This window comes from Empidonax traillii, unplaced genomic scaffold, assembly GCF_003031625.1.
Source record: "Empidonax traillii isolate 1590-97213 ecotype Southwest subspecies unplaced genomic scaffold, ASM303162v1 scaffold63:size2014119, whole genome shotgun sequence".
Lineage (NCBI taxonomy): Eukaryota > Metazoa > Chordata > Aves > Passeriformes > Tyrannidae > Empidonax > Empidonax traillii.
The window spans coordinates 613,781-626,354 of NW_020955256.1; the positions used below are offsets into that span (position 1 = coordinate 613,781).

General features: G+C 36.4%; 1 protein-coding gene across 4 annotated transcripts in view; it reads right to left on the reverse strand.

The window, feature by feature from the left end:
• The window catches only part of PRKN (parkin RBR E3 ubiquitin protein ligase), a 721,078-nt gene that overhangs the window by 271,973 nt on the left and 436,531 nt on the right, over positions 1 to 12,574 (reverse strand). For all 4 annotated transcript variants that reach the window (XM_027880020.1, XM_027880017.1, XM_027880018.1 and 1 more), the window contains exon 7: positions 2,231 to 2,367. In XM_027880020.1, the coding sequence (XP_027735821.1) occupies positions 2,231 to 2,367 (137 nt within the window). The remainder of the gene's footprint in view (positions 1 to 2,230; positions 2,368 to 12,574) is intronic.

Consider the following 12,574-nt stretch of genomic DNA (forward strand, 5'->3'; position numbering starts at 1 on the left):
TAACTTCATATTAGAGACTACCAAATTACTTATATATGGGAAAGCTAAGTTCAGGTAGCTGCAGAAATGAACCAATAAAGTTACAACAGCTCTGCTTAGGTTCTTCATTCTCCAAAGCAATTTGAAATAAAATACTTCCAAATGCTTTCCTTTTTTGGTAGAGAACTGCTAACACAACAGAGGGAACTGATGGAGTTAGCAATCAATGAGCGAGAAAATGTACTGGACTGCATTATTATTACTACTGCAATCAGAACTACTTAAAGGCATAGTCTTTTGAAAAAAAAATCAGATTTGGGGACATATGAAACTTTGAGATTAACAATATTTTAGCATTCTCATATTTAGCTATTATTACAAAGTATAACACAGCTGAGGTTAGAATGGCAGTAATAGTTTCTTTTCCCTCAGCTGAACAGTAGAAGTACACTCACACTTTGTGCATCCTTTGCAGTGTCCCTTAAGCCAAGCCTATGCCTTCCTCATCATTCAAAGACTGAAATCACATCCCTGAGCATTCCAGCTCCATCTTCTTGCATATTCTCCTCATCCTACCTGTACTCTGCTTCTACTGTTCAATTCCCAAAATGTTCAACTTCAGCAAATAGAAGAGAGAAAAAGACTGGCTTGCAACTGCCAGTCAGGGGTAAAAAATTCTGAAAACTTCTCAGTCTCGTCTCTGAGAGAAAAGGACTTTTGAAGTGAACAACTGGAGTTGAAGATATACAGAAAGATCCTAATACAGGTTTTGTACAGCATGACCAGCAACGGGTTTACAGACAGAAGAGGTGGAAGAGTCATTAGTCTGACATATAAGCCTGAACTGGAGGAAGCTCTGTGACACCAGCCATAGCAGCAAGGAGGCCCACAAGAGAGGAGAAAGATGAGCTGCCTGCTGCACCACTGGCATAACTGATTAACCCAAGGAACTAACAGAAGAAAAGGGAAGAAAATCAATTAAGGGGGGGAGGGGGGAAGGATGGATTCAACTCAAGCAGCTTATTAATTTGCGTAAGAGCAGGAAATGGATTAACTTTTGGAGAAGCATGGAAAGAGGCTGAGAGTATAGACTAACCACACGGTACTACAGTAATGTCAAGGTCAAGGAAAGAGCATTGTTCTGTTTCTCATGACAAGTTTCCCTACACAACATTAAAAAGTGTTTTGTGCAGCATGACATCAGTGTGTAAATGCAGTAGCAGAGTGAATTGTTGTGGGGGAAGAAAAACGAGACCTGGTGAGATGACATATAAACAGCAGTTCTAGTGAAATGCGAAGAAACATTGCTGACTTGCTCTTGAAGCAATAAAAAAATAAATAATTTTAAACAGTTCTTACTAATGTACTTTCAATACCCTCAGGGCATGTTCTCAGGTTAAGCAGATGGCATTGTCCTAAGAAATGTTGTCAATTTTTCTCCTACCTAGTAGGTTTTGAAACTTACTTGTCAGCCACTCAAGTAACCACACAAACCCATCTCCTATGCAGCTTCTAATATGCTGGAAAATTATTCTCATACCACAATACAGCACTTGTGACAAACATATATGCACACATTCAAAATTAGCGACAGGAAATAAGAATTCCATATACAGAATATATTTCTTCACAGCAAAATTTTTGACAATTTTGCAGCCAATATGCCAGCAGAATTGAACCAATTCTCAAAATAAATCTTGCGTATTCTGTTTAAGCCTTCATTTAGTTAAGTCAAACTTTGTTTCCAACTCAGGTAAAACATGTAACCTGCCATCTTCTCCAAGCAATCTACATCTGATTCAGTGACGTGAGAATTCGTGGTAATAACTTCATCACTAGGAAGGTGATTTAAAATTCCCATTGCAGCCCTTTTTTATTAGTACTTAGGCCAAGAAAGTTAATAATTTACTTAATTTAAAAGTGAAAATGTGGAGATGATGGTGTTTTGTTTTTTTTAACCAGAGGGCAATGCTATCATCTGCTTGCACTTCATGATTATAAAATACTAATGTGAAGAAAGTATACATTTGATTTTAAAAGAAACACCCTTTGGAATCCACTTAATTCTCCAATTCACGTGCTCAGTGAGAACCACTTCCATATTCAAATATTTTCTCCAACAAATTAAACAACTCCTATGAAAACAGTATAATTTCACAGATACCCTCAAAACTAATACATGATTAAAATAAAACTTACTCTGAAATCAAAACCACATAAATGAAAAAAAAAAAAATCATCTGAAACATACCTACACAAGGGAGAGAATAGCCAAGCTCCGGGTCATGGATGAACTGACGGTCATTCAGCATCGTCACACAGTACAAATGAAAACAGTCCAGGCAAATGACATGGCGATGCACACATTGGAACACAAGCACAGGACTCCTGTTAAAAACAAAACAGTGAAAATGATGAATGAGGACTGGACTGAATGCCACAAAATGCTTAATTTCAAACTTATAATTTAATAATAATAATTTTTTTCATTCATAGTACTCAAGGTTATTACATACATTAAATTAGAATTTAGCCTGGCATATTGCAGCACTTTTAAAAAGAGATGGCTTCTAAAATGAATCAGAGATGAGGAAACGGAAGCTAAGCTTTTACTGGAAGTTGAAACTTTGAAACTGAAAACTGGAACCTAAAGCAAGAAAAGTGCTTTAGTAACAGGAATCCTTTGTGCAAAGTGAAGAAAACCAATGTATGGTAAAACATCAAATGGTGATAGGTAGGATAAAATAGGAAGGTAACCAGCTAGGAAAGCTAAACAGGATTTTGTGAAGGCCACCCCGTGCCTTCAGTCTGTCAAGGCCACCATTTGAACTCTGCATTGAGGGCATTCCCTCAGTAGTAAAGTAATTCAGCAGCTTCTGTTCAGAGGTATGGGATTCAGTCTGGGAATGAGACACCTAAACGTAAGTGCTGCATATAAATAAAAACCCATATGCTAAGTGAGAAATTCCTGCTATAGTCAATATACTTAATGGAGGCTGGAGCTCATCAGCCTCCAGGTACCTGCATTAGGGTGAGCTGAATCACCAGCTTGGCTCCATTGTCTGTATTGACTAAGTCTCCATGGACAATTATAGTTGTTCAGACACCCGCCACCTGTGGGCGGGACACATCTGTGGGACAACTAAATATCTGAGCTTGACAGAATACTGCTTATGGACATGCAGAGAGGAAACACTTGGAATGAGTGAGGACAAACAGTTTTATTTCTGAGTTGACCTGCACTCAGAAACTCTCCCTCCAGTGGTGGTCAGAGCAAGGAGAGGCAGTGGTCCCAAAATCCTGCCCAGGACCAGTACACTGGAGGTGAAAGAAAAATTGAGTAATACCCGAAATATTACATACATGTGAAATGTGCCTTCACTGCAGGAACACACTGAATTAGCCTAATGGATTTGCTCTAATGTAATTTATCTTCTGCCAACTCGTGATGGATGTATCTTAAGTGTCATTTCCAAAGTAATGCATGTTAGACAATCCTGCTTGCTTCTCTCTTATCCTTCAGGACTATTTTGAGAGCTCAAGTCTCAAAATTGGAAAAATAAAGAGAGGAATGTTAAGCAGACCTCAACAGTGAGATTCCCATTCAAATGCTGAATTACTTTACTCCTTTTAATTGCCTGGGGGCAAACACAGGTAAATATCTAACACAGTTAAATTTCTTTTCGTAACTAGGAGAAAAAAAATATTTTTAAAAACAAAGAGAGGAATTCTCACACAATCATGGTATTAAAATATATCAAATACAGCAAGACTTGTGATAAAAGATTAGAATTAGCAAGACAAATATATCTTCTATAAAACCTGCTAGATGATGCTTTGAAAACTGACTGGAACAGTAAAACACCAAGCACTATATGTGGGAATACAACTTCAAAATGTAATCAGTAATTTCAGATACTATATACAAGCATTTAATCTTCCACGGAAATATGTTTTAGCTTGCACATACTATGGAATTCATGGCAGAGTGTTAGTATCTCCAAAAATATAATCTCTGTGTTTTAAGGATTTTGTTGAATAAAGCAGCTTAAAAACTGAATTAAATAAAACCTCCCCATTACTAATCCTTATTAGTTGCCCACTTGCTGTTCTGAATGTAGCAAATAATAATTTTAAAAAGACTGCTGTAAGGCAAAATGAGAAGCTCATCTGTATCAGTTTAGCTCTGGATGGTCCCAAAATCATTATAAAGAGGTGGAGAAGCAGTTATATAGTCCTTAGAATGCAGAAGTCCCTGTGGCTCACTAGTCCAATGTAACCTTTAGAAAAACACACCAAGTTTTCTTCCTGAAATGCAGCTATAATCAAATTTGCCTATAGCTTTAATGGACATCTTACTTTTAGGGCTAATTGATCTTTTTTGTTGCACCTGTATCTTGTGTATCTTCTAGTTTCAAGAGAAATTCCCTGGTTCTAAATTCACACTTCTCTGACCTTCATTTTAAACAAAATGTATCTCATGTGTGAGATGAGATTCACAAGAAAAAGCCATCAGAAGTGGAGCATCTTAAAGAACCCAGGCTGGAAACGAAAATGGTGTTAATTAATACTTCCACCTAAACTTGTACGAAACCAAGACTAACAGTACTTGATTATGCAAATGAACTACTATGATCACTTTCTACTGTCAATTATTTTCTGGTAATTGATTTTGCTTCTTAATGTATTACGACTGTTTGAAATCAAAATTATGTTGTCCAGAAAGGGCACAGCCATATATGTACACATTTAAACTGCATCTTTAGGAACAATGTTAATCTTTAAACATGCTACTTTTTAACACTATCAGACTCCAAGCAATGTGTACAAGATAGATATAAACCCGGGTTCTGACTAAGTCACAAAACACATGCTATGACAGTGTCCATAATTTTGCAGCCCACGCCATCTGTGTCGTAAGGCTTTGAGAAGCTCAAACTGTACGCACTACAGATTTATCAAAATTCATTTGGCATCGGAACCATCACAGCATTCCAACCTTTGCAGATTTTGTATCAAAAGAACACAATTCTAGTTTAAAAGAGGCATAAAAGTCTTGTTCCTGAGATCAGTAAAGATGAAGATGTAGTGATTATGCTCATAATGCCCAGATGAAGCTAGTAAATACTCATTTAGGATAACTCCAAGAGTTATTGATAGAAGCCTTGCTTGAACCAAACACAATCTATTTTAGAAAGGAGTATTATGAAAGTAAAAAAATTTGCCATATAGTGTAACAAGGGCCCTTGCTCAATCTAACATAACAGGCTAGTAATGTAAATCTGATATATATTTTAGAAAGTATCTCACAGGTTCCGTTTACATAATGTGTTTGGCTGAATTAGAGGCTTAATACGTAAGAAAAATGTTTCTCACAGCAAGGGATAAATTGGTCCTTTTTGTTCACCAATTAGGATTGTAACCACTTTTAAAAATTGAAAATCCAACATTATAATGCATCACAGGAAATTTCCATAATAAGTCACTCGCTCTTGTGTTCAGATTCCTTTTCATTAGAATTTTATCAGCATGCATTGCCTTAAATGAAAAAGAAAGGAGACCCTAAACGTTTCTGCTTTGTGTTATTACTGTTGGATAACTGTGTAGCACAAGAACAGCATGGATGGAAGGGTTTTCTGGTCCGTACGCTCTTTCCTCCTTCTCCCCAAAGCAACAAGATGCCAATAATTGTCAGGTAGACTACCACAGTATACCAGCTAGATAAAGATATGAAGACTTGGTCTTGTTTAGAGATAAGAAGGCCTCTGGAAAATAAATTGTTCTAGTATATTCCAAAATCTCATAAGGATTATTAGTGTATTGATAGTGGGTCCAATGGCTATGAACGTGAGGTGCTACTTAGCATAAGGAATTATTTGTAGACATAACAGTGGATCAGCTATTATATCTTTCAATGCCTACAGAAAAATACATGGGACAATTAGTCCCTTGCCTGTTTTTACTTTTTATATTTCGAAAAAAACCTAGACTCAATAAAGGTTAAAGAGCACACCACAAATATCAGACCATTATCTTTTTAGAAAATGTGAGCAGCCACAGTCTGAAGCACTTTGGAGCAAGGAATATATTTAAGCCTGTAGTAATATGTGAAAATTCACATTGGACAAATCTGTGAAACCCCCTTGAGGTCATTTCTAGGTGACAGTTGGATTTTTCTCACCTCAATCTCAAATTCTTAACCAAATAATAATAAAGAAACTTTAGCAGACGTCCATAAGGTTGCCTTGCTGGAATTACAGTCAGCAAAGCAAAAATAGCCACGTGGGATTAATTTCTGTGCAGTAAATAAATATGAATGCACACAGCTATATCACAGCCTTTAACCCCACCTATGAGTACTATATTTATCATAAAACATTTCTGCATTTTTAGCACATTTTTCCTGTATTTCAAAAAGCTTTCTTCATAAGTACTATGAAATAATTTCACTTATAAATGGATCTCTATGTCGTTCCAAAATGGATTTTTGTTAAGTTTCAGGTCAACTGCATTCAAGAAAAGGTGAATCACTGAAAAAAGTTTGTAAAGAAAAAAAAAGGAAAGTATAAACTTTTGTGACACAGACACTACAGACACTCTCCTGCTTCATAAACAATCAAAGTAATTAAACAGAAATACTGTCCTTGAGCAGCACTCAATCCATTTTGGCTCTACCCTTGCTGCAGAATGGAATTACAATGCCTAAATAAGCCAAATTATTCATCCATCACGTGGCTTCCTCATAGAACCATTCTTCCTACATGGAAGAATATAGTCTTTTAATTCATACAAAGCTGGTGTCACACCTGGCTTTCCTGTCTACCACATATATCACATAGTTTTTATTCAAAACTATTGAAAGAATTGCCCGTTTATGATGGTTTGAGTGCATGGTTTTCTTACCATGAAAATACTTCCAAGTACTTTCTGGTTGAATATTTACTGGTTGAAAAATCCATTAGAAAGATGCTACTATTTACGTAAAATACGAATACAGAAAATATAGAAACCACACTGATTTCTGATTTAGAACTTCTGCAGTTTGAAGGTAAGAACAGCAGCAAATCCTGCTTTCTAATGAGCAATACACGATTATGGATTAATAGAAACTGTAGGCAACCTGTAAGTAACAATGGAGGCCCCAAATATTTAGAAAAGAGTAGGCATCTAAAATGAGTATCAAGACCTTACAAGAGAAAAGAAAAAAATTATAAAGTACTAAGAAAGAAATATCACTGATATGACTTTGCAGTCAAGAATCCATTTTTCATGGACTTAGGAATACAAAAAAGTATATCCCTGCTTTTCCCTTCCTAAGGGATAAAAATAAATCTTTACATAGACTGTGCTAATAAAAAAACCCAGTATATACAAACACAGTATCATCACAAAACTGACCTATTAAATCCTTTAGAACAACAACAAAAAAAGAAATTTTATTTTTGTCTTTGATCACTTGCCACACAATGCATCAAAGGTCATGAAGTGAAGGTTATGGACAGCATGTGACATCACTGTGCGAGCTTAAATTTTCTGGCTGTACTGCTGTATAAAAATGTATTCTGACCCACAGCTGTTAACTTAAAGGGGCATCAGCGAGTGAAATCTGACCTATTTTCTCCTCTATTATGTTACATGTTTTCCTCTAAAATGTGCTTTCATGTTTCTTATTTCTGTTGGAAGGCAGCGCCAAGAAGACAGAACCCAGAAACAGCCCGACAGTAATAAACCAGAATATAAGAGGGAAAACCAGGCGTGCTTAAAATTAGTGCACATGATGGCAAGTACTCCTTTCAGCAATGTTCCTGTTAACTCTGTTGTTAAGGTTTTTTTCAGGCTATGGAAGTGACACACTTTATTGCCTATAAAATCTCTGATCACTGTGGCAGGCAACTGCATCTGCCTCCTGAGGACACAGGCAAGGGAACTCTCTGTTACACGTACTGGTACATTTATATTAGCACCTGGCATTATATATGTGCTATGCCTGCTTGCTCAGACGTGCCTTGCGTGAGCTCCATGTTCAGACACAATAACCACCCTTGGACTAACATCTGAATCTTATGATATCATAAGGAGTAGACAGTGACTGGGCTGGAGGAGAAACTTCCTGTAATCAATCAGATCAGTTGTTTACAGTGCTCCTCTGCACAGCAGATAACTAATAAATCGGTTATGCTTTGAAAGGAGATCAGTAGAACATGCTCCTTTTCCTTCATCTGTCCTTTTAATACCTCACTAATGCTCCACTGGAGAGAAAAGGAAAAGATCTCAGTAATGGAAGCAAAAGATGACAAATGTGAACAAAGCAAGCAGCCCATGAACTGCCCTAACTCAAGCCCTGGTTAGCTTGCTGGTTACCCTTTGTAGCTTGCTGAACTCCAGCTTACTGTGAACCCATTCATCCATACTGGCTCTTTTGTACACAATGACCTCACAAACCCATGCCACCTGTACCCTCAGCCTTTGCTACCCAAGGGTGGTAAATGCTTCTTTCACGCTTCCCTGGCTTTCAGCTGGCTCACAGCAGACTTTCCTATGCCCCAAGGCAGTACCCAGCCTTTAGCAGCACAGGCAAAACTGTATATCACTGACAGTCCACAGTGGTTTGGCCAAGGATCCTTCATTTCAGAGGCTCCTAACTTTCTGACTAGAGATACTTGAGTTTGACAGATTTGAGACATAGTCAGAAATCAGTCTAGTTTGGTTTTCAGGAAAAAAAAAAGTCATCAAGGCAACTAATGAAGTTGGGAGAATGACGGGATTTCACAATAAGAGGAAAAAGGGCTAACTCAAGCTTTACAAGAAGTACCATGTGATCTGTTAGGAATTAAGAATGAAAAAATGAAAAAAGTCAAAATGCCTTTATGCCCTAACAGCTTCTTATTCTACTGATTGGTCCCATTTGACCTACTGAGGTCCCACTGATTTTTTCAAGGATTGAAACCTTATTTGGTTTTACTTTCTACAGTTATTCTAGTAAAATTAACATTGTCAGCAAATGTTCTTATGCCACTGCAATGCAACTGTCTAGTTTTTTAATTGTTAGAACAGGTCCTGACATGGCTTTTACACTTGCCAAATAGTAAAGTCCCAAAGAGTTCTTAGAATAGTCCAGGGGTTACTGTGTGCTGTCTCCAACAGGTAACAGTAGCATGCATGTGGACACTTTGGCTTAAAAACTAAGTCCCAACACACCTTTAGTCTAGGACCATTCTCTTAACACCACAGCACACCAAATCATTCTGTTTTCTCATTTTAGACTCAACTCCACTCCCAAATCAAACCTTTTGAGATGGCCTGTGAAAATTATGTTGTCTGTAAATACATTAAAGAGAAGGAAAGTTCCCTAACACAAAAGACAAGAAAAAATCATGACCTCTTTTTGTTTTCTTGGGGACGCTGAATTCCCTGGAAAGATAAAGAAGGAAAAGAATACTGAATATAATCTTGAGGGATGCTATCATATTATACTCTTCATTCCCTGGGACTCCAGGAGGGACTAGGACTCTTGGATACAGTCTGTCACCACTGTGTAAATTTCAGTTATTCTCATTCAGTTAGCTTTGAAAATAAACCCTGGAGCATGAACATTTAGATTGTATTTCTTAACGTATTTAAAAGAAAAAAAGATTGGGGAAAAAAGGAAAGACAGAGAAGGGGAAAAGAGGGAAGAGGAAAGAAAGATGTAAGAGGGAACAGAAGTAGAAGTGATATATTAAGTGCATTTGCTCCCAGAGAATTATCTTCCGCCACCTTAACATTATGTTTTACACTTTTTCTCATCTTTCTTTTCAAATATGAATATTCAGTTTTTATGTTCATCCAAACAATAACTTGAGGGTGCTTCCCATTAAATGAATCTTCAGCCTCAACCAAAGATATGATTATTATCTTATAAGCAAAAACACCCTAAAGCTATTGTTATAACAAAGAGATTTCTTTATAGAAACCTCCTTTTCTCCAGTTCCTCACTATCTTTAAAATATACAGATACTATTTTACCACTGTCTCCTCCTCAAGGCAAATATCTTTGTATAAACATCAAGGTGTAGTTATCTGAGAACACCTTCTACATCAGCATCTCCACTCAAAGAAGAGTAAGCCTTGGGCTAGCAAGTCTCATACAAAGCATTCTGACTGGCAGATTTTAAGTGTACAGAGTAGTCAATTATACTTAAAAATCTGAAGAAAATAGTTTAGAAATGTCCACTAGAAAATTGTACTAGCAGTGAAGATGGCTTCTTTATGTCGTATTCATATTGTGAATTTCTGTTTGTGATCTTATGGTCTTTTGTCACATCTGTGGAATTTAAATGCCCAAACATACACTCAACCCCATGTTTAAATTTCATTTACCTCCTCCATCTTTTTCTCTGCATGTCAATTTCCAGTACATAAAAGAGCAAATGGAATTAACTTTCTAACTAGGAAAAAACCCAATAAACACACTCCCACACACAAATTCAGTTGTAAAACCAAACAAATTATTATAAAGTTTAGAAAGTATAATTTATGAATTTGTAACTGGGCCAATAAAAATATGCAGAAAAATTCTAAAGATTTATAGATAATAAACTCAACTCAAAAGAGGATCCTGGAAGCTCAAATAATTTTAGGTGCCTGTTTTCTGTTTAATCTCAGTACACATTTTCATTAGTTTTTTACTGCCTACTTGGAGGCTGCCTGGTCCTCTTTGTGCCTGTTCTTTCAAGGAATTACAGTTTGGTTTAGGCCTCAGGTAATGTACTGCTCTTTTACAGGAGTACTCAGGAAAAATATTCTCCCTAGCTGACCTAATGATCTGTGTAACACTTAGGAAGAGTGTTATTAATCCAAATATAACATTGTATTTTTATAGGAATTCCAGATCTTGATATCTGAACAATACACAGAGTACAGGTGAAAGACAATAACAAATAGGCACTTCTGAGATTTATTCCTCTTCTGCACTTACTGAGTATTGCAGGAATGGAAGAAAGGGTATTCACAATACTACTTTATTATGTCATCTCTGACAATCCTGTGGAAGCTGTTTGTGATGCCAACAAGAACTGACTCATGAAAGAAAACACACTGTAAGAAAAAAATTGTGGTGGCATTTCCTCAGTTCTTCAAGCAGATCAGGTTTGAAGTTAATGAAATAGTGATACACTATTATTATAAATGCCACGGTACTTATTTGAAGACACTTGCTGGAAAGAGAGTGTTCCCAAAAGGGCATGTATCTTGGGAACCATCACTAATACTTCACTTTGGTCAACTTTCCTTTGCTTTGATGAAACAGTTTATTGTCCATCTCACACTTAGCTACTTACATGGACTGACAAATGGTGAGGGAAAAAGCGTACGGATTTTTCATCTTACCTCTCCCTTGTCCTCATTGAGCATTTGCTTAAAGAGGACAGAGCAAGCAAAATCTCCAGCTTTCTTGGATGGCATCTAATAGCCACAATTGTCAGCACTAATGAATAGTTTTCACTTCTCGTGTCTATCTACAGCTTTCCCAGAACACATAGGTCATTCTGACAGAGATTATTCATACTGACTCTTCTGTTACTCTCTCTCTGTTAGAAGAAGTAACCTGGCCTCAGGAGAGAAGACAGGTTATAGGTAGAAATTCGATACACATCCCAGTATTTCAGAGAAATAAAGAATAAGAAAGAAAAAATCAGAAATATTATTGGGCATTTACTAAGCTTTCTTCTACCTTAAATTTTCTTTTGGCCACTCACTTGACACACCATATTTAGCTGCATATGAGCTGGGGTCTGGATTACAGTCTAGTTATCAGGAAAAAAAGGAATAGTAAAAAGAGTAAGGAAATAGAATGGAAAACAAGGAAACCAACAATTTAACATAATAATAAATAAATAAAACTCATTTAACATGTGATATAATATCCTGGAGATGTCCTGCAATGCTTATGGTTAATATCACTACTTAACTTCATGGTCCACCTATTCACAGGCTGATAAAACCATAAACTATATAAAGGAATCTTTCATTACAAATGGTGGATTTCTTCCATTACAATGACAAAGAGACCATATTTGTATATGGGGTCTATGAGCTGGTTCAGCCCTAAGAATCTGTACGCCACAAAAATGTGTCCAAGGAATACATATGGACTCTGTGACAAAACTGTTCCTGCTCCTTCTTTTGTTCAGGGAACAAAGAGAGATACATTATTACTCAAAACATACTGACAAAAAAAAACAAACAAGAAAGCGTCACTTAATTCAAAATGTAGGCTGAAATAACAAACATTTCCCAATAGAAATGTTTCTGAAATTCCTGCATTTTCTCTGTTTCAAATTATAGAGCAGTACCTGAATAAAATGTAACCCCACCTTGGTATTTACCAATGAACACTGGAAACTAGATCACTCACCAATCCCTATCCTTTACTTTTAAGTGAAACATTCATACTATTGTACTTTTCCTAATCAACTCAAATATTATATATTAAAACTGTACTCCATGGTATAACTTTTAGGGGTTTTATAGTCATAAGTTCTTAAAAAATCAGCATTGCTTAAAAGAGAATGGCATTTACCTATTGTGTTAAAAAAAAAAAAAAAAAAAAAAAAAA